Source organism: Dipteris shenzhenensis, chromosome 17, assembly GCF_047967505.1.
Source record: "Dipteris shenzhenensis isolate YYH24624 ecotype China chromosome 17, Dip_SZ_1.0, whole genome shotgun sequence".
NCBI lineage: Eukaryota > Viridiplantae > Streptophyta > Polypodiopsida > Gleicheniales > Dipteridaceae > Dipteris > Dipteris shenzhenensis.
The window spans coordinates 4,526,804-4,549,981 of record NC_141612.1 but is presented as its reverse complement, the minus strand read 5'-3'; the positions used below and the strand labels follow the sequence as shown (position 1 = coordinate 4,549,981).

General features: G+C 42.7%; 1 protein-coding gene across 2 annotated transcripts in view; it reads right to left on the bottom strand.

The window, feature by feature from the left end:
• The window catches only part of LOC147891560 (mRNA-decapping enzyme-like protein), a 37,187-nt gene extending 25,626 nt beyond the window's left edge, over positions 1–11,561 (bottom strand). The window contains exons 1-4 of one of the 2 annotated variants that reach the window (XM_087388201.1): positions 10,944–11,561; positions 2,425–2,465; positions 2,293–2,342; positions 1,530–1,674 (exon numbers count right to left, since the gene is read on the bottom strand). In XM_087388201.1, the coding sequence (XP_087244327.1) occupies positions 1,530–1,674; positions 2,293–2,342; positions 2,425–2,465; positions 10,944–11,102 (395 nt within the window). In that variant the 5' untranslated portion in view covers positions 11,103–11,561. The remainder of the gene's footprint in view (positions 1–1,529; positions 1,675–2,292; positions 2,343–2,424; positions 2,466–10,943) is intronic. The other variant, XM_087388200.1, reaches the window with a different exon arrangement.
• Positions 11,562–23,178: the final 11,617 nt, after the last annotated feature.

The following is a 23,178-nucleotide window of genomic DNA, read 5'->3' as shown; positions in this document are numbered from 1 at the left end:
CATCGCTGAGAAGTGTTAGTGGAAGTGGAAGTGAAGCATAAGGTTTAAACCTGATAGATTTGCGGGGAAGACCTTCGAAGCAGGGAGATTAGAGTAGAGTAGATGGTTGGACAGTGGGCCTACAAACAGGTTTGGTAACTAGACATGTTATAGATTTTTTATTTTTTATAAAACAAGAAGCTCAGTTTGGATGGCCAATGGAAGTCTAACTAAGGTGTGGGACCAAAGGGTCACACAGCAAGAGCTATGCATCCAAGCATATGCAAGAGAGCTGGCTTTTGAAATTGTCGGGCTTGCTTATGCAAATGTAGCACTTGGAATGGCATGGCACTCCAAGAAAAATCCTGAGGTGGATTGGCAGAAGCACATTTACAAATTTGAATTTGGTGGTGTATTTTATATTCTTCGAGGTGAGAAGGATCTTCCTCTCAAGGTCCTTTGATTTTGACTATGGAGGTTCGCAAAACTCAAGGTGAGTTTTATTTCTTTGCTCTGATCTACTGAGTTGTGTGTGGATGCACCAACAGATTCCTGGGGGATGGCCTTATTAGCCGGTCAGATACTGAGTTTTAGAGATGAGTTACCTTACAGATTACCCCCACAAAGAAATATTCAATATAAGATTGAACTTATTCCAAGGGCAGAACTGTGAATAGACCGATATAAGCTGAGCTTTACTAGAAAAGCTAAGGTGCAAAGGCTTATGATACCTTTCGGTTGTGTATCAACTACCAAGGGAATATTAGGCACAGATATCTGCCGATGGCAATAATAGATGATCTGTTGCACTACATGGTGCTGTAAGGATGTGTGCAAGGCTACTTTTTAGGAGCAGGTTTCGTCACTATGAGTCTTGATAATGCCATCCGGGTTTACCAATGCTCCGGCAACATTCGCCATGCTGATGAATGACTTACTACGCTCGTATATAGCGACGTTTGTAGTACACTTTATTGACGATATATTAGTTTACAACAAAAGTCTTGTTGAACACAAAGAACATTTAAAAGTATTTATTACTTTGAGACAATCCAGTCTCTGTATAAATAAAGGGAAAGCTGTACTGCGCATGGCTAAGCTAGAGTGAACTTCCCTCATCACAAAAAGGCCATATCTTGGATAATTCCACAGAGAGAATAGGAAACTATGGAAAGCTTTGATAACTCTTGATAAAGATATGAACGTTAGACAACCAGGGAACCAAAACCTTAGAAACATTTTTCACAACCTCTTCACACTCTGGACAATTTTAATGATAAAGCTTATAATGATGTCAACAGTTTAAAAATTTTTTGCGTATCAGTCACATGTTACAAACATATTGTTAGTTAACATTAGCTACAAGTTTTCCATGACAAGAATAAGCACATTTTGCTAAATACATTGGACCATAAGCTAGTCTTATTTAAACAGCTCACTTGTAGGGTCACTATTAAAAGAGAAAACCTTTGATAATTCTGTGTGTGTGTGTATGCACGTGCGTGTCTATGTGTGTGAAAGGACCCAGGGAAGATTGAGCAGGTCAAAACCTTGAAAATAACTTTGCAACCTCTTCACACTCCCGAGAGTTATAAAACCAAATGCCATTAACCTCCTGAGCTGCATTGCGATAGAGAAGATATGGTAGCTGCACTTCGTACTCAAAATCATCAAGCAAATCCTCCACCAAATTCTCTGCTTGAAATCATAACATACCGGGCAATCAATATATATATCAGAATCTATATCTTCTGTCAAGATGTTTCATATTTTCTTCAATTTTGTAACTCATTTACTTGAGCCAGGTATTTATTTATTTAATTTCCAGAGAAAAGAGCTTTCTATTAATGCTTGAAAACCCAACATACAAATCAGCAGTCAGAAGGGCGCGGTGCTAATCGTGGGGGACGAGCCATGTATTTATAAAGAGCAAGTCATGAGTTCAGCTTATTGTTTTTATCACATCTTTTCAGTACATGTTTGGGATCCGGGAATAGTCTCAAACTACAAAAAGAAGTGGTCACTCTTGATCCCACAACAGCTTATACAAAAAGGCATTGCATACGTTTAAAAAAGAAGCAGCGGCAGCCTTTGCGAAGTCAATATGACTATACTGAGCACGAAACCCCATAGAGAAGATATAATAAGGACACATTAAGCAGTCTTGAGTATCCAATGAGACTAGCTATAAGGGAACATCGCTACTGTCCTTTTAAGAAATGGTAAGGTTTGTTAATGATAAGTCAGGGCTAGCCCCTACTGTAACAATCCAACCAAAATGTAAGAAATCAATTGAAACTTAACAGCACATACCCGTGCTCCGTCGATTCATGACAATAAACTGAAAACGAGGCTTTGTTCTCCTGCGAAAACCTTCTTCAGGTCAGACATTCCAAAACCAATGCCACTAATCAATTTTGTAGTGTGAAGGCCTGGAAAACTCACCTTTTCACAACAAAAAGTGACCCTTCTACATCCTTCCGGCTCTGCAAAAGAAAACATCAGCAGTTATAAGAAAGGAGACAAACACTTAAAACTTAATCTCTTTCACTCTCCCCACATCATATGTTAAACACCCATGACTTCCTTGCACAAGTGAAGATTCTCATGGATTGACTCACAGCAATTGGTCACAATGTGGATAGTAATCACTTGGCCATGCTTTTGGCCAGCAAGCTTATGAGGGGCTACCAAGGGTGGGTGGCAACTCTCACCACTAGAGAACCGACAAGGCCAATCACGTTCAAGGAATTGGATCACCGTTGCTTCAGGAAGAAGCCCAAGTGAAGCTATACAACAAAATTGACGATAGCTACAAGAAGGCTCTCATAGCCAAAAGAAGATGGGAAAAGGGAAACAATTGAAGAAGAAGGATGCCAAGAATGACGGAGGGGACTCTTTTGATGGTGACAAGAGGAGGAAGAACCAGAAGACATGATTCTTGTAACATGCCTAGACAAAAGAAGAAGGTTGACCAAGCAAAGGAGGGCCAGTCTAACACAACCTCTGCCAATGTGGTAGCCGAGGAACTCTTCTTAGTGACGATGCCATGTCCCACTGAGACAAAGTATGCAGACCTAGGGCGCCTGTTCATAGCACACATCGAAAAGTGGTGCATATATTCAGACTTTGTGGTGAGGGATGGAGAATGTTGCTTAGTCATGGGATTTCAGGAACAGACCACTACCACCTACAAAAATGGAGGGGCAAAACCTAGGAGGTCTATGTTTCTCAGCCCGTTGGATTTGTGGAACCTGGCAAGGAAGCCAAAGTAGCAACCTGAGAAAGGTCTTGTATGGTTTGAAGCAAGCTCCTCGAGCTTTGAATGCAAAGATAGATGCCTTTTTGACCAGCCAAGGAATGCAAAATAGTCCACATGAGAGCACCCTCTATGTCATGAAGGAAGGGGGGATTTGCTCATCATTGTTCTCTATGTTGATGACATGCTGCTCACAGGTACTAATGCTGCAAAAATTGCAGATTGTAAGGCTGAATTACAGCGGGTTGCTTCACTACTATTCGGGCATCCAGCTTATACAGGATGATAAGAGGTATTGGACTGTTGCAGTCCAAGTATATTTGTAAGCTCCTCGAACAGTTCAAATTTCAGAATTGCAAGGCCATCCCTACTCCTATGAAGAAAGGACCTAAGCTGTCCGTTCATGATGCTAGTAGAACCTTTTGATGCCTCTGTTTACAGCCAGGCAGCAGGATGCCTTATTTATGCAACACAAGTCCTAACATTCAATATGTAGTGTCCCAGTTGAGCAAGTTTATGCACAGCCCAAAGACTTCACATTGGCAGGCTGTATTTCAATGTTTACAGGGCACCCAGTCTCTTGGCTTGCTCTTTCCCAGGCGTGCGACTTTCACCTACATGCTTACAGTGATTCAGACTGGGCTTGGCAGTCCACAATGGAAGCTAGGCCCCGTCTCAAGGCTCTCTCATGCGCCTAGAGGAGGTGATGCCGGCGGACAGCCTGAGATTGAAGCTCCTCGCTGCTCTGAATCAGTCTCCTATCTGCACGGCCCAAACTCCCTCCGGTGGGATTTTGGGCAGGCGCCGAATTTCTCTGAGCCCCTGTTGTACCTCCTCCTGGAACAAGGCATTTGGAATACGGACCCCTTTCTTGTATAGACCTTGACCAGGCTGCTCGAGGTGAAGAACAATCAGTGAGTGAGTGGTCTGACATCATGTTACTTGCCAAAATGCCAATGGCTCCCCCCTATGCATCTTCCAATCACACTCCAATTGGTCAGTTTGGAAGAGGCTTATCACTTATAGATAGGGCCCACTCCAGGGATCCATGCAGTTTACAGCAGTCCCAGCCTGCACGCCACAGTTCAGGGTGAAGAAAGGAGGGATCAAGGGATCCACACCTATAGTCCACATCTAGAGCACACCTTGGTGCAGAACTACACACTGTAGGAGAGTGTAAGGTGGTGCAACAGAGGGAGCTTCGTCTACAGATAACTTGTGAGCAGATTTTGAGGAGTGCTTGGTGATCTAGGAGAACTCTGCAGCCTATGTTTGCCGATGGTGTCGTCACATTTTTTGCTAAATTTTGTGCTTGGGCATCACCTCTATTTATGAGATTTCTTTGGCTGAATATCTCTGTGTATTCTCTCTATAAGCTCACGGAGTGAGTTGGCATCCAACTTTTCGTTGTGAGATCTCAAGACTTTCTTTATTCCACTGCGTAAGGGTTGGCTGTAGCAAGCAATCGTTTTCTCTAACAAAGACAATGGGGCGGCTTGCTGCATCCATTGGAAATCCCAGTTAGAAATGGGAAAAGCATTTCCATGGATTTTATTATTGGATTGCTGCAAACAAAACATGGACATGACGCCATATGGGTGGTCATGGATAGACTGGCCAAGATGGTCAACAAAGACAACAATTTCTACTGCACAGGTAATTGTACAGAATTTGTTTAATCCTTATGGGCATTCGGCTAAGATTGTCAGTGATCGTGATCCTAAATCACTAAGCTCAGCATGAGTTCATCAAAACATCTTAATTCAGATGAACAAATGGAATGAGTTAATCAAATCCTTGAGGATATGCTTCGTGTATGTCTCACAAAAGCAATCCAATTGGGAACAGCATCTTCCCATGGCTAAGTTTGCATATAATTGTGCAAAACATACAGCCACTAAGCTAAGTCCATTTGTCTTTATGTATCGATTCCAACCTAAGGCTCTGTGGACTATTGGTTGCAAAACATAAAAGTACGAGTGGCTGCTGATTTTTTTGCAATTTAGTAAAGGAAAACATTCGCACAGCTTAGGATAGAGCTCAATTTTATGCAAATCAGACATGCTCACCTTGAGTTATTGAAGAAAGCCACTTTGTTTATCTCAGAATCCCAAAAGATTCTAGAGCTTTACGAATTGGTCAAGTTTAAAAGATATCAACTCGTTATTGCAGACCTTTCAAGGTTGTAATAAATCATGCAGCTTATGAGTTGGAAATACCACCTGATGTAAAGGTAATCCAGTTTTCCATGTAAATCACCTAAAGAGGAGATTAAGTGAGGCTGATAATTTAGTTTCAATAGAGGAATTTGTCTAATTACAAGATCTGTCGGCATATATTCCCCATGAACCAAAAGCGATTCAGGATTATAGGCCTCAGAAATAGGGTGGTCCCTGAACTTCTTATCAAATGGAATGAAAGATCTAGTGATGACAACTCTTGAGGGAGTGTCTTGTCTGTGCGGCAACAATTTCCTGGTTTCCTAGTCCAAAACTCCCTAGAATATAGGTTGTTTTGTGGTGGGAGAAATGTTATGACCCCAAGGTCATAGCATGAGTTGGCATTAATGATGGGGTTAGGTCCAAACGTTGAACCCTTTTGTAAGGTTTTGAGCTAGAGGAAGATAGAGAGTGGAGTAGACCAAAATAGTTATGGAGGGCTAGTTATGGAGGGCACAAGAAAGCTGAAGTGCTGTACGAAATGTCAAAAGGTTATGATGCACAACTCCAAAATGAGGTTATGTACTTTCTAACATAAGGGGGAACAAATTGGGGGGGGGAAACCCTCCTAATTGGAGGTAAATTTTCCCCCAAGAGGGGCTCATACCATCCCTCCTCTAGTGGCAGTGTGAGCATGTACTAGAAAGTAGATCAGTCAGGAAAGTGAAAAGCTTCGATATTTTCTCTAGATCATGCCTTGGCGAAAGATCTGCAACAATGTCATGCGTAGGAAAATAGGTCAGGCTGATCTCTCCTACATGTAATATCTCCTTGACATAGTGATAGTGTATCTCAAGGTGTTTCATGAATGCATGAAACACAATATTCCGTGCTACTACAATAGCACTCTGACTGTTAGCGAGGATAGGACTGGGTGAGACTGTAAACTTTCATGAAGATCCCCTAAGCCATACAAACTCAATTGTTGTTTGTGAAGGCTTCCCTGTTCTCATCGTCACATGAGGAGGTGGCCATAGTGGATTACTTCTTGCTCAACCAAGATATGCATGAGCTGCCAAGAAAGAAACAGTTTTCACCTGTGGACTGCCTACAATCATAGTTGCCAGCCCAATCTAAATCATTGAGTGTATCAAACTAACAGTCACCCCCTAGCATAGAACAATACAAGATGCTGGGTACCCTGCAAGTGCCTGAAAATATGCTCAACTACACACCAGTCCATGGTCTTAGGGCTGTGTATATGCCTGCTCACCTGTGAGACCCCAACCTATATGTCAGGATGTGTGTTGCATAGGTAAATGAGGGAGCCAAGAGCCTAGCTGTATAGAGTGGCATCAAAAGATTCACTGCCGTCCTACATTGATAGCTTAAGCCCAGGTTCAATCAAAGTTGAACTTGACTTACAATTCTACATCCTGAACCTGTGTAGCAGCCCTAGTATATACTTGGATTGTTTCATGATAATGCAATAATGCAACTGTCCCAAAATCCCAGGGGAGTGGCTTTGGCCACCGTCGGAAACCTCAGAGAACCCTACCCCCTTCTTTTCTTACAGTGCACGCACGGGTCGGCGTGCTCTTGGGGCTCTCCAGCGTGGGCTACCCACACAGGCACATAGGTGGTATGCCCAGGGGATATCCTTGGTCTTTCTTCGCACTTTCTAGAAGACTCTTTGGGCTAGTTGGCGTCCGAGGAAGATCTCCTACTTCCTTTGGATGGTGGCACACAAGGGGCTTCCAGTTGGTAGCTAGCTGAGACAGATGGGGCAGGAGGGGCATTGCCAGATGTGTCTTCTGGAGGAGGAGTCCCTGAAGCATTGCCTTTGGAGCTGCTCGCATGCGCAGACGGTTTGAAAGGGAATCATGGGGATCTTAGCTAGGGCTACACCCGAGCTAGGACCGATCACTTGGGGAGCCGTTTGTTGGTGCAGCATTGAGCCGGGACACCACTTGGCCTATGAGTTCTCTAGACAGGATCCCGTCTTTTTCATCACGCAGGCCACTTGGGCATACATGGACAGCTTCCCATGGCATTTGACAGAGACAGATGCAGGAGCGATGCCTCGGCACCCAGTTTGGGAGATCATAGGGACCATCACAGGCTGGCATATCTGGACTTCCAGATGCGCGCAGACTGTAGGAGCTCAGACTTCTTCTACCACCCAGACCCTCGCAGATATCTGGAGCACGATCATTCACACGCTCAAGGGTCAGTGGGATCAGATTCAGGGAGAGTCCCGGGCAGGGAAGGAAAAGAGACGACGTCTCCTTTGCGACTGGGACCACCGGGAGTTATTCTTCCAGCACTCCACTCAGAGTCTTCAGTGGCATTACGCCCCTCCACCGTGGCTGTTTGTCCACTCTCCGACGATTATGCCCTAGGAGGCTTGTATTTAGCATTTTGACTTCTCGGGCTGAATCCGTTTTGTGATTACAGCCCGCTGGCCTTCAGGCCTTCTTGTACTCTCGCTTTCAAGTAATATAACTAGCACTACTTTTTGCGCAAAAAAAAAAACTGTCCCAAAATTGACATCTCAAACGAGGCTTCAAGATTAGTCTTGAATTCTGCAATTCTATCCTCATTGCTGCCTGTGAGCAGGATATCATCCACATAAAGGATGAGTATGATCAAATCCCTTTTCTCTTGACATTGAGGGTGCTTTTCAGTTGGACTATTCTTCAAACCCTAGCTAGTTAAATAAGCCTGTTACTTTTCATACAAAACCGTGGAACTCGTTTGAGACCATACAATGCTTTTTGCAGCTTACAGACTCTACCTTCCTGTCCAGGCATTACAAATCCAATGGACTTGGTTACATACACTTCCACATGCAAGCCCCCACTAAGGAAAGAGGTCTTGATGTCCAATGATGCACTTTCCAACCGAAATGAGTGGCCAATGCTATCATACCTGATGGTTGTCATCTTGGAAATGGAGGCAAAGGTCTCATAATCTATCCCCTTTTGCTAGGAATAGCCTTTAGCAACTAGCCTTGTCTTGTACCTGTCAATGGTACTCATATTTTATTTTCACCTTGTAACCCTCTCTGTCCCAAAAGGCAAAGCACAAATGTGCATCACCTAAACTTTTAAGATTCCACCCTTTTCAGGCGAGTGAGAGGAGTTGTGAGCTTACTCTCCTCAAGAGTTTGAATCTTGCCACCTCGGGACAGATCTAGCTTCCTGAGTTGCTGTTCTCTCTTCCCTGGTGATTTGTTCCACATCATTCTTAATATCCGGTTCATCATTGACATGATCTAGTGCATTCACATACTGCTGTTCATGCTGTATTTGCTAATTTTCTGAAGGTTGTTTTGAATTGCTGTCAACTATCAGTGAGAGCACCTCGTCAAACACATCGTGTGAAACTGTTTGTAGCTGTTTTTCAAACTCTGTCATGGATGATCTGAGTTTTCAGCAAACACCGCATCTCGACTAACAAGAGTCCTTTGTGTCAAAGGATTGTAGCATTCACATACTGCTGTTCATGCTGTATTTGCTGAATTTCTGAAGGTTGTTTTGAATTGCTGTCGACTATCAGTGAGAGCACCTCGTCAAACACATCATGTGAAACTGTTTGTAGCTGTTTTTCATACTCTGTCATGGACTGATCTGAGTTTTCAGCAAACACCGCATCTCGACTAACAAGAGTCCTTTGTGTCAAAGGATTGTAGAGGCTGTAACCTTTACTCTCATTACTATAGCCAACAAAATGCACTTGACAGCTTTATCATCCAATTTGCCTCTCATCCTCCAGTTTGGGTTTCCTGTAATACCATGCCTTAAAAAGCGGTGATGTTCTTTAAAGCTTTGTGGGGTATCCCTTCAGAACATGTACCTCCATCCAGAACTTGTGTGGCAAACCCCTTCCCTTCGACTATGCATCTGGCCACCTACATCAAATATGCCTCAGCAACAACATTTCGCTGAGGTGTGTATGGCATTGTACCCTAATGCTTAATGCCCTTATCCATCAAATATGCTTTAAAAGCATCAACCATATATTCCTCCCGTCGATCTGTAGGTTAGCACTTTAGTCATACTTCTTCTGATGGCAGAGGAAGACTTGCAGATGCTAATAATAAAGCATCCAAGATGTACGAGGGTTGCAGCCTCCCCCCCTCTCTTAAAACAGAATATTTATTGCGGTTGCATTAATACTCAGGGGTGAACCCAGACATATCCTACCACAATTTGTTCCTTTGAATATTTATGGGCTGGGTCCTTTCCCAATGGCTTCCCTATGGCCCTTCCTCGATCAAACCCCAAAGAATGGTATCAACGTAAATATCCTGCTCTGCTGCACAATGGCCCTTGGGTGGTGTGTCCTAGAGACACCTTCATGGTTGCTTGCTGACTCTGACGACTCTTTACTGCGGCTGCTCATGCACGAATGCTGGTGGCTGCTCTGCATCTGCAGCAAACTAGGACAACTCAGTCGTCCTTAGCCGACCTGTATGCAGCCCTCCTGGGCTCCCTGGTGACATAGCACACTTGCCATGTGGCCGCCATGCATTGATGACTGCTGTCCGCAGAACTGTGCCTACTGTCCCTGCTGGAGGCATGGCTACTTGGGATGGCAAGGTTCCTGCATGGCATCCAGGACCTTTGGCTGCCCACCTATCCGTAGTTCAGAAATGCAAACTATAGCAGGGACAACCCCACGTTCCACTGAAAGTGGCTCACAGACAGGGGTTGAACCTCTATATTAACCCTAGCTAGTTTGCAGGGGGAATATGAACAGAGGAGATAATATCCCAGTTCTGAAGAGTATAAAAAATTATTCAAGAACCAAACCCGCTTGTTGCAAAACAGGGATATTTCCCTTTTGTCCAGGCAGTTAAGCTTGCTACCATCTGTTTGGGATTGATGATTTATTAACAGCAATAGCATTAAAGGAGAGACTTTTGTGCAGGCAGGTGACCCTTTGTTTCAGATTGTTTCGCTTTTGTTTTTGCAAAATATACAGAGAGCATCTGCCATGTATAGAAACAAATAGCACGCAAATGCCCAACTTTGTAACGAAAAGTGAGGCTCCCAGCAGCATGGTGACCAGTGCCTACAGCAATCTTGCTATCAACGGTGAAGCTAAGGTTTAGCATTTTAAAAATGGCTAATTAATATGTTTGTGCGGGTTTGTTTATCGACAAGAGGGCACGGACAATACCTTGTGATTTATTCGGAGCATGACTTAAGCTGGGGAGCGACCTTTTAAAACGCCATTTTAGTTAAAGTAGTAAAGATTTTTACTGCCGCAAAACGTAGTGTTAATAAAATCGTAGAACGACGGAAACTAAACGCTCGAGAATGAAGACAAAATCGGATGAAATCCTGGAATGCAGATCGTGTCGAGAACTTTTAACCATCATTTACACACAAGGAGCCGTTCTTCACCCAGCGCAAACATTGCAAACGCTAAACTAAAACTAGCGATGAAAGTAGCAGCTCTAAAACTGATTTCAGTTTTCGAATATGAACTGTGCACGTCTATAAGTGATTGCAAAACAATAGTGTTCAAAAACGCACCCATTGGCACTTGTCAACATCGAATTCGTAAAGAGTGACATGACCAGCGGTGATCAGAATTTCCTCAACATGGTGATCCATACGTTGCAAGACCGTCAGGTTGAGCTCCCAGGTGCTTTTCTGATTGAGGTGAGGGACCAATTTGCCATTCTGCGCCATTTCTCTCCCTTCTCAGTGAACCAAAATTCGTCAAAACGCGATCGCGGCACGGTGCTTACGGCGTCAGGAAACGAGGGTTTGAGGCCGAGGCTTCTCGGCAAAGACGGAGTGATGGACCAAAGACCTGCACATGATGTTGTCCATTGCAATGCTTCTCAAGCGATTGTTTCTCCGGGCAAAAGGAGGCAAAGCGGAAAATCCGTAAAGGATGAAAGGGAATTGCGCAGTTAAAGATCTGTGAGATCTGCGAATTCTGTGTGTGGTTGCAAGAGGAAGATGAAGACGGAAGGTTGAGTGAGTTGTGATGCGAGCACACATTTCTGCTCAGAAAGGAGGAGGAAGAAGAGAACAGCCTTTTGTAGTTTTGTAATGTTTTCCTTTGTACTTTTTCTATTAGTTTTTGTGTCACTCCATTGTTTTGCAGCTTTTTGTGTCATCATCTCATCCAAACGCCTTTTCTTTCGGGTTAGGGGCACAGCTCTAGCTACTACAAAGTTTTTAATTAGAGGCCCTTTGAAAGCGGATCAACTCGAGTTATACTCCCAACTTTGCGGCCGGTGCACTAGACAAGTGTGTGCCCCTTGTTTTTATTTTAAGAAATCAAAATTTAATAGCTCATTCATAAAAAAAAGGTTTGGGCATCGCCACTTTTGTGCCCCTTGTTTTTATTTTAAGAAATCAAAATTTAATAGCTCATTCATAGAAAAAAGGTTTGGGCACAAGATGGCACCAACCCTTAGGTCCCTAGATTTGAGTCATCCACCAAACATTCTCTTCTCTTCAAGCATTGAAAACATCATTCTTCACCAATCTCTTTTGCCACCTTTTCAAGCTCACTCCTTTCTATTGAAGCTCTTTGTCTCAACATCTCCTCAAAGCCACAATAGCCCAGGGGTAGGGCCGCAGCCCACATTCAAGCCTCCTACATGCTAGGTCGGAAAGAGTGCCCCTAGATGGGTAGGTGAGCATATATATATATAAACATATGATCCACCCCAACCTTTACAATGGCCTTTTTGATTGAGGACACGAGGGAGCTCATGCGATTTGGCCACTTGCCCACCTAAGCGACCGATTCCCATTGTGCTACTTGTCAGTGTAGGCCTCAAAGGCCTGAGACAACATGTCCCTCGTAGTGGCCATGTATGTGTGAGTGGGTGTGGGAGGGGGGACTTTTTTTTGTTAACTCTACAGAAATAGAGAACAAGAGGTGTACAAGTTTTCAATGAAAAAAATGTTATAATATTGTTATTAATAGAAAAAGGTTTGGGCATAACCCTAGAAGTTCCATTGCCTTATCTCTTGAGGACAAGTGGTGTTATATTCCTCTTTGGAGCCAAAATTTAGATCCCTAGATTTGAGTTGTAAGAGGATCCCATCCAAGGAAACACTCTCTTCAAGCATTCAAAGCATCATTATTTCACCCACTCTTTTGCCACATTTACAAGCTCAATCTTCTAGTACTCAAAGATAAAGTTCACTTAGGCCCACCTTGGATCTCACTCAGTTCCACCATTCCTCTCATCCACTTATTCTAATTTCACCAAATTAATTCAATTCCATCATTTAGAAGGGAGGGGCTTTTCTTAGCACTGGCTCTCCTGGAGACAGTGCTTTAGGATTGAGTTGAGTGGGAGTTTTGTGCTTGTTCTTAGTTTTTAAGATATTTTTATTAGGAATTTTTAAAATTCTTAACCTCTACTTTTAGATGGTTGTTGGCTTTTCAGCTTTTAGCTTGTGTGTGCTTTTTACCTCCTCCAACATGGCTATAAATCAATTCAGGGGTTCTTGAGCTCTCCCTAGAACGACTCCTTGGCTTCCACCAGCTACAAGTCTTCAAGTCATTTCAAGCTTTTCGGTCACTCATCCCGGTCTCGTGTGTTCGTTTGTGAGCAAGGCTCTAAAGTCGATTCGCCTGTCAAGCCGTTGCTTGAATAAAAATTACTATCTAAAAAGCCGTTTGCCAGAAAAGCAGGTTCACCTATTAAAAAAATATGCTTTCATGTTGAAAGGGCTTTATGCCTACCGGTGAAGAGATTGTTGCCTACTGGATCTGTTTTATAAAAATAAAGCCAAAAAAACCCCCAGAAAGTTGACAACAAAACTTTACAAGTATTATTCGTGAAACCTTCAAGGAAAAATAACGCCAATTTACCTTTCATTTTTAAATTATAGTTTTTTTTTAAAATAAAGGCAGTGGCTTTGCAAATAATTATAGAACCTTGGCAAAACCTAATGGATCTTGTGAGTCCTCAAAGCGTTTCTTTTTTATTATTTCTTTCTAAACAATCGACAATGTCTGAAGATCCATAAAACCCACAAGTTGGAGCCAAGTGCTTCTGTGCATACATGCACCCTTGTTTTGCATTTGACAAATTCAATTCTCATGGATTAACCCCATTAGGCTAGCTTGTTAATCCACCGAAAGGAATGGCTCCAAAGTATGTGCTTGCAGTGCATTAACATCCTGGCTAGATAGACTTTTACGTAAAAGGGTAAATCAATATTTGGCCTTGTGTAAAGAAGAGAAGGGGTTGAGCCTCCACTTGCTCCCTCATTAATATTACCCTTACATTAATTAAAATACTTTCCACCCCTCTCGTTCTATTTCCAACTAACTAACTATAATTTTTGCAATCATATTAGATGTAAAGTGGATTCAAACTATTAAAAAAAGCCTTGCCGAGAGTTACGTAGTGAGTTTGGTATACATAGTGAGATGAGTGTTGAAGGTGGCTCTATCGTCGGTACTACCCCCAAGGAGGTCTATGGAGATGAAGTTGTAGAACGTGTCAAATGCCCATCCTACATGGAGGTGGTGGTGAAAAATGAAGGACAAATTGATGTAATGGGATCTAGAGCCCTAAGGTCTATGGTTGTGAGTGTGTGAACACATGGTGTGCCTGGATAGGTGTCAGTAGGTGTGATTGAGTGAATCTAGGTGTGTGGTGTGTGATTGAGAGAGATTTGTGGATCTAGATGCTCTACTGAGCTCACATGTGATGTCACTACTGGATGTAACTAATAGATATACTCAATGCCCCACCCTCCTGGTAACCACCAGTGGTCCAAGGTGCTCAAGTTGTAAGGCCCCCATATGAGGAGAAGCCATGTGTGAGCACGGGAGACTGGATGGATCCTGAATTGCATGTCAGATGAGGTCTATCAATTAGACCGTTGATGGTAAAAACGTGATATATGTGAGTCTAGCCTATGGGCTATGCAGCGTAGGTAAGCTGGTAGCACAACAAGGCACATTGCCTTGATTGTGTGGGAGCCCCTTACTCTCACTGGGGTCTGGGGGGTCCCAGGGGGTCCACTGCCCCCCCTGGTGGGGGTTCAGGGGTGAGAGCCCCCCTGGTGGGGGTTCAGGGGTGAGAGCCCCCAAGTGAAGGTATAGGGAATATTCCTTGATTATTCCATGGATGACTAGTCGGTTCCACCGACTAGGTTGATTGGTCGGCTCCACCGACTAGGTTGACTAGTCGGCTCCATCGACTACATTGATCCGACTACTGCCCTCATAGCTATAAAGAGGCGACCCTCCCAATCCATTGTATCAGATCAGATCTTCCAGCTAGTAGCTCTTCACCTAGTATCTGTCTAGATCGCCATCTAAGCTCCACTGTGGGAGCACATGAGTGGACGGAGCCATCATCTGTACTACATCAGTATTGAAGGAAAATTTTGTTCATCTCCAGTTTGCTATGTACTCTCTATTCTTTGTTCAGTTTCTGTTTCGTTGCGCCGTGTAATTTAACAATAACTGGAGCCTATATATTGGGCCTGTCTCTCTTGAATACTCTCTCATTAAAGAGTGTGGAGAAGGACAAAGAGCAAAGGAGTTACAAGATTGGCTACACCAAGAACCTCTCCAATGACAATGAATCTCACACTATGGTAGCTTGGAAGAGGAGGAGGAAAAGGACAAGATATGCCATCAAAGGGGGGTATTTCCTCACATCTTCAAATTAGGAATATTTATGTGTGTGTGGTCAATAAGTGTTCTCTACCTTGGGATGTCCCCCTCAAATGATTGTTAGTCTTATGTGTTACCTTGTTGGATCTAAGGGTATTCCCATGCATAGTCATTGTCTATCTCCCAATTGTAAACCAACAAACCAAAGTTAAAGTGAGATCATGTTGGAATGACGATGAGTCTACTACTGATGCAACTAGAGTGAGTACCAGGTTGTGGATCATGTGTGTTGCCACTAGAGGTGGGAAAGCCATGAAGTTTCCCATGTACTACTACTAGGGTTGAGGTTATCAATTTGTGGGAGGGAATGAAGGATAAATTGATGTAATGGGATCTAGAGTACTAAGGTCTAAGGTTGTGAGTGTGTGAACACATGGTGTGCTTGAATAGGTGTCAAAGGTGTGATTGAGTGAATCTAGGTGTGTGGTGTGTGCTTGAGAGAATCATGGAACTGATTGAAAGATTTGTGGATCTAGATGCTCTACTGAGCTCACATGTGATGTCACTACTAGATGTAACTGGAGCCTATACATTGGGCATGTCTCTCTTGAATACTCTCTCTCTTTTGCCTCATTTGCTGAATCCTTTTTACACTCCAACAAAAAAGCCATAGGTAGATTTTCCACCTCTCAAGGTAGAAGAAGCAAAGAAGCTACTGCAGGCCGAGGTGGCACAGAGACCAAAGGAGGTCTCCAGCAAAACCGTGGTTTGAAGCTAGTCGTAAGCATGGATTGGCTTGTGAGCTCCAAGTTGATGACATTAGGCCTGAGCTCAAGCATCTTTCGAGAGGAGGAGTTTATTTGTTCTTCATAGGGCATGTGCCTAGCTTGGACAAACTGGAAGAATTCCTCACCTTTGAGTGCGATATGCCTGCAAATGGATATGTGGCCCGATTTTTGGGCAGAGGTTTTTACTTGGTTCATTGTGTCTCAAAAGCATTCAGGAGCAACATACTCCTGAGGTCATTTCTATTCGCAGGAGCATCTCTCCTGGTCATCCCATGGAGTGCTACTTTCAGCATCGACGAGTTTCTTTTTAGGGAATGCCCAGTCTGGGTGGAATTTTTGGGCCTCCCTCTTTGGCTAGAGATTGGCGGCCACACTGGGGAAATTCCTCCTCATACCATTTATCATTGGTGTAGTAGGTAAGGTTTGGTCATTTCCTAGATGCTTGTTTTATCTATAAGAAGCTTGGTCATTTCGCAAGGTGACCCCCTAGACTCCAAGCGATATTTTTTGAGCGAAGAAGAAATCGAGTGAAACCCGCCAAAATGAATTGAGTGCTTTTTGTGGCAATTAGTGCGGAAAGTGATTTCAGCATGATGTAATTCCACCTCATCAAACTCTAGATGCCCACATTTACAACACACAAGACTGACACTACATGATTCATCCATGGTGAATACACAATCAAGAGTCTCCTCCTATGTGCTCCACAAATGCAAATGCAAAAGCATGAGTGCTAATTGAGAAGAGAGAGAGCAAGAGAGAAAAGTAAACAAAGAACTCCAATGAAAATAAACTCCAATACACCATGGAGAGTGCTTCTAATTCTTGTGCGCTACGATATATCATAGAAATAAACTCCAAGATATCAACCAAAAATGCCATGCAAGGCATAGAGCATGACCAAAATTTGGCACAAACCAAGAACCTCAATGAAAAGCTCTCATATTCCACTACCAAGTTTACAATGCTCGAATCTTGCCTTGCACAGCATGGCTAGTATGCGAAAATGCTCTGACCTCATTCTCGCAAACCTCGATAGCATTCTCAAATGGAGCATTTCTCCATTTCCTACATGTAGCTAGCTTGTAAGAGTGCATCTCGAGCTTGATGCAGCTTGCCAACATACCTTTAAAAAAGAAATTTTTTTCAAAAACCCCATTGGGCTATCCTACTAACCTCACCCTTGAAAAAAAATAGCCTAAAGCCTACTAACCTCACCCTTTGAAATAGAATGCTTAATTGGTCTATCCTACTAACCTCACCCTTGAAAAAAAATAGCCTAAAATTAGCAATCATGCTCTAAACTTGGTGGAGAAAATTAGCTTTAACTTCATAAAATGCTTATTTGATGCATGTAACTGTATTATGTTAAAACAAACATGATTTATGTGTAAATCATGTCTTGCATTTGATTTTGATATGCTACATGACCCCATTTAGATTTTCCAATAAAAAGATATAGGCTACGTCGACGTGGCCTATTCTAGTATAAAATATTCCATTTTTAATGATTTGTTGGAAGACTAAAATGCACTCACAAAAGGCACTTGGAAAGGCAAACTTTTTAACCTAGAATAGGCCACACCAATGGGGCATGTTCTAGGTAAAATTTTTGCCTTTTGAAGTGTCTTTTATGAGTGCATCTCATACTTATTCAGCTTGCCGATAAAGCTATAAAGGTAAAGCTTTTTATGCTAGAATAGAACACGCCACCACGGCCTATTGCAGCATAAAACTTGGACAGCCTATATCTTTTGATTGGGAAATCCAAATGGGGTCATGCAGCATATCAAATCAAATGACAAGGCATGATTTACACATCTATCTTGTTTGTTTCAACATTTAACAAGTAGCATGCATAAAAATAAGCATTTTATGAAGTTATGGCTAATTTTTTTCACCAAGTTTAGAGCATGAATAGACATTTTAGGCTATTGTTTTCCAAGGGTGGGGTTGGTAGGACAGCCCAATTAGGCACTCCTTTTCATAGGGGGTCTTTGAAAATTTTTCTTTTTTTAAAGCTATGTCCGCAAGCTGCATCAAGCTTGAGATGCACTCTTATAGGCTAGCTATGGTTATCACGCTCCTGGAGATCGCCCTTGAGAAAGATGCATCATGTTCTTTCAGTTGCTCTACTGCTTCTTGAACCTGCTATAACTTCACGGTTCCTCTTGTATCAGGAAATAAGTGCATTGTCTTCTTTAGCACATCTTGGAGGTTTCTTGGCAAGCTAGAAAGCTTGACTCCACCATCGTTACTAATCTGAGCGTTGGGGTATACATCTATAATATCTTGTCTCTTCCACTACTTCTCGAAGAAGTGTGCTTGCAAATTGCCTCCAAGAATGCCGAACACATTTTCAATCATGCTTTCAGTGATGGTAATCTTCTGACCTTGATAAACTATTTGTCCCTTCTTCACGTTCACCTCCTGCACCAACCTAGTGAAGTTGCTGAGAGCATCCAAATTGGGCTTTTGAAGAGCGAGTGAGGAGCTCCCATATGTCACGATTTCAAGATCAAAGGAGGAGAGGCTCTCACATTGTCCTATAGAGGGGGAGGAAAGATTGTGTGAGGAGCTCCCGGACTGTGCAGGGTCCATTACAAGAGGGGATAGAAGTTGTAGGAAGAGTGCAAGGGAGATAGAAATGGTCAAGAGGGATAGAAAATGAAACAGTGAAGGAAATGGAATAGTGGAGGCTTGAGTTTGCAGTCTGAGTGCAAGGCCTAAAAGAAACAGTCGAGAGGGATAGAAGACAAAATAGTTAAGGGAATGGAATGCGAAGGCTTAAGTTTGTAGCTGTCAAGGTGAGAGCCACCGCGGTATGCTGGTTTTTTGGCATAATAATCAGACGCAATCTATCATTCTGAACATCGCCTCAGCATAGCAGTCTCTGGCCTGACAACCTATCATCGCCCAAAATTCAAGGTTGTCTTGGAGCGACCACCGTGCTGGTTCTTGGATTTATAGCTCCCTTACCTATTTTTACATATTATAGGAGGAGCTCTATGATGACCACTATGCTGGCAAATAGAAGGAGATCTATGACAAGCCACTGCACTAGTTCTTGGAGTTATATATTTGTGTACCAAGGAAAATGTATTTCCTTATGCAACCAAGCAAAATGCAATTGATGATATGGCCCTTATGAGGGATTCCCTCGAGGGGGAAGGGCCATATCGACATGCCATATTTGTCCAGTGGCATCCTAAATATTGTATAATGCATGTTGATATGGCCCTTGCCCCTAGATGGGACCCCTCAAGGGCCATATCGTCAATTGCATTTTTTGAAAGTTTAATTGTATTTTTTTAGATGTATCTCCATGCAACCACAACGATGGGTTGGAGCTATTTTAGTGCTATTTTGGTCCTAAACTAAGGAAATTGTAGTCCTACTTTACTAGTTTTTTAGTCCTTGTTGCAGTAAATATAAATAAGGGCAAAAGTATTCTGAGCCACCGCGATGACTGCAAGCCCAGTGGTGCCATCCAGATAATCAACTACAATTCATCGCATGAAAATTAGCAAAAGAGATTACAATCTACATCTACATCCAATAACAGGTTATATAAAAATTAACAACTTATACTGAGCAAAAATTGAATAAAGGATCTTACATTTATAAAAACTCAACAATTGCTGAGCGCCTTAAGGCCAAAAGATTACATCGTGACCATAACCATTCAAAATATAATAGTTAACAATAGTGCATACTGAGAGCCTCAAATTGAACAAAAAGAGATTATAGAGGCCAAAAGATTACATCTAGCCACCATTGGTGAGTGGTTATGAGCCTCGTTGAGACAAAAGATTACATCCAACCATTGCTGAGTGGTTATGAGCCTCGTTGAGCAAGAGGAAATTTGTACAACTCAGTATTGCCACCAGCCTAGCTTGTTGCATTAAAATTTTTTAGGGAGCCAATGGAGGAGATGATGGAGAGGACGAAGACCATGCACATTGCCAGGACTCAGATTACAACCCCCCGTACTCTGTTGTGAAAATGCTGAGGCCTTTGTCAACATCTACATAAAGAGGCCAGAGGTGACCATGTCATCTAAGGTGGTGACATGCATATATGGGGGGAATCGACCGTGGGAATGAAGGATGCCCACTAGTGCCAGCATTTCTACTCCAGGTGAGTGCAACGCAATCACCTTATATGAGAAGGCAGATAACATTGGGATCACAGTCCATCGAGGGGGGTGTTAGTAGGCATGGTGAAGATGAGTGGATGAACAGCAGATGAGTAGGGGTGCAGATGAGTGACAAGAGTTAGAGGAGGGAGCATGGAGCAAAGTAGAGCTGGAGGGTGTGTGGAGCAAAGTAGCAAAGCAAGGGCAGATGAGAGCAATGTAGTAAAATGCCAAATGCCAACGTGGTGGCTGGAGCCCGGGGTTCCATCCATATTAATTGCAGGCCACCGTGGTGGAATCTTAGGTGCTACCCCAGACGGGTTGGTAATCATGAAGCAGACACCCAATGGTGGGTGAGCAGGCCACTACGGTGGCTGGTAATTAATAGCATCTGGTGGAGACAGACGTGGCTGATGAGTGCGACCACCACTGAGCAATAATTACCACAAAAGCAAATCATGAAGCCTAATCACCTCTAATCACTCATTACCATGCACCTATAATCACTCATTACCATGCACTCTAGTACTCTATTGACCATGCAAGCCTGGTGACTGGTAATATACTGCACTCATAGTAATCATGAATGCAAGCCCGGTGGTGGTAACTGGCAAGTGAGTAATTGCGGGCCATTGCGATGGCTGGTAATTAACTGCCAACCTACGGGCCAAAACATGGCTGATGAGAGCCATGGACCACCAGGCAGTAATTACCCCATAAAAGCACATCATGAAGCCTAATCACCTCTAATCACTCCTTACCATGCACTCTAGTACTCTACTGAGCATGTAAGCCTAGTGATGATGACTGATAATTTACTACACTCGTAGTAATCATGCATGCAACCCCGGTGGTGGTAATTGGAAAGTGAGGAATTGTGGGCCACTGCGGTGCCTCGTAATAATTAACTGCTTTCTCGGTGGAATCTTAGCCACCACCATAGACGTGGTTGGTAATCTTAGGCGCCACCACCTCTAATCACTCATTACCATGCAATAGACTATGTTACGATGGTGTTCAGAATGATAGATTGCGTCTCATTATTATGACAAGAACCAATGCAGTGGTCTCTCCAATCCAACCGTGAATTTTAATGATGTGCATGGGCGCACTGCCCAGTGATAGGTGGCAAAGCTATGGCAAAAGGCTGTCCGATGATGGTCAAGCTAGAGGCTATGCTGCATGAAGCAGTGTAGAGATGGATGATGTAGTGTAGAGCTGCCATGTGTTGAGCACATCGGTGTTCATAGTAAATAGATTGCATCTCATTATTATGCAAGTGCGACATCATGACATCGAAAAAATTTCCAGTGAGAGCGCAGGTCTGTGCAAAATTCAAAATTTCACCCAGCGCCCGTCGCATTGCGGCCCCAAAATGGCCCGAAAATAGTTTTGCGATTGGCTACACCCAAGCAAACGTTGACCCACATTCATTTTTTACAATCCTTTTGCTACTTTCCTACATCTGTATGAGTTGGAATTGAAACCTTCGTATCCAAGTTGTTCAAGAATAGTGTTATGTCTACTTGTATGATTCCCAACTTCTCGTTGTTGGTTTCAATATTCCCAATCCTACAAATCTCGTATACAGAACAGTCTTGTTAGGATCGCATGCAAAAACGTGAGAAAACGCCCATACACAACACTCTTACTACTTATCCTTGTGCTACGTATGTAGTAGACTAGTGATATATCCTCAACTTGACATTTTGGTTTTAGGTGTGAAAAAGTAGCAATAGACTAGTCCTTCCCCTCCCAGCTCATTGCCTTCCTGAACCTACAGTATCTACTTGCTCGATGGGTTGAGCTACAGACTTGAAACATAATCGTATCCTCCCTTGTTAGGAACTTGGATGGGTATCAGCCTCGAATTTTCTCAATTGGAGACTTTCCTAGAAAATTAAAGCAATGGCAAGGCTAAGTTGAGCATGACTTAGCCGTGTAGTGTTTTGTAACACCTCTATCCTTGCAATAATCAATTCATGTTTACAAGAACACATAGCTAGTGGATAAAACTCCTCCATCTTCCACTCTCTGGATCTCATTCACCTAATCATAGCCTCTGCTTGCCCTGTATTGTCAAAACCAACATTGTAATGTAATGCTTAAGGTATGGAGTGAGGTGATGAAGTTGCTCTAAAAAATGCTCCCTTTGCTAAGGTGAAGGGGAAGGAGATGATGGTTTAAGAAGGTTGAGGAGTTCTATTCTATATTTGTGGGTTTGTTAGCCGACTTGGGAACTACAAATCGGAGATAGGTGTCCTTAGTGGGACCCTCAGGGGAGTGACAAAAAATAGTTTCTTGAAACCAATACCCATGAGAAACCAAGTCGACAGAAAGGAACTGGGATAAATGAATTCTATCTTGTTCCTCATCATTAAACACAGATTGGTCGAAAACAATGACCGTGCCTTAATATTACCATGTCGCAGTCATACCACCTAATGTTTCCATGCTTTGAGGATGTTCCATTTAGCACTAAAGCTTTGACTCTTTACTTTCTTTCAAGAAGGTACACCCTCTTTTGTGGATTCATAAGTAAGCCTTTAATTTGAACTCTATCACAAGTCATGAATAAGTTTAATGCCCATTCAATGGGACCTATCTCATCTATGTTATACCCCCTAATAGCTCCGACCTAATACATCCATTAGTTTTCTCATCTATACTTTCCATCTACCTATTTTAAAGGCCCTTATCACAATAAATTATTCCATAGATATAACTTAACCCAAGGAGAAAAGGTGAAAAAGTGGACTATCACTATAATAAAGGCCTTAATTCCATATATATAATGCAACCCTATGAGAAATAGCCATTAATTTTCAAATGAGAATTTTAGTTAATGATTTCTTAGTAAAAAGGTGGATTATCTCACTTAAGCTAAGGTCAAAGAGATAGCTATAAAATTTCTTACAAAGGGAGACCTGTAACTCATGATATACTTATTAAGGCTCACTACTTGGCTACCAAAAGAGAAGTAGAATATAAGGGTTTTAGATTCTCACCCTCATAAATAAGAGGAGAGGAAAGGCACTCCCCTCATAAATAGAAGGATATCCTCATTAATCATGCTTCTCTTTATCCCTCCCCCCTCCTCCCTTTTCCACTAATCAATACATTTTTTAATTCGTTTCAATTTGGGGGGCAATTTCATGTGGAGGATGCTCAAGGTAAGTCAATGACAAGGAGGATGATAGTTTAAATTGCTATCACTAAAGAGGCTAAATG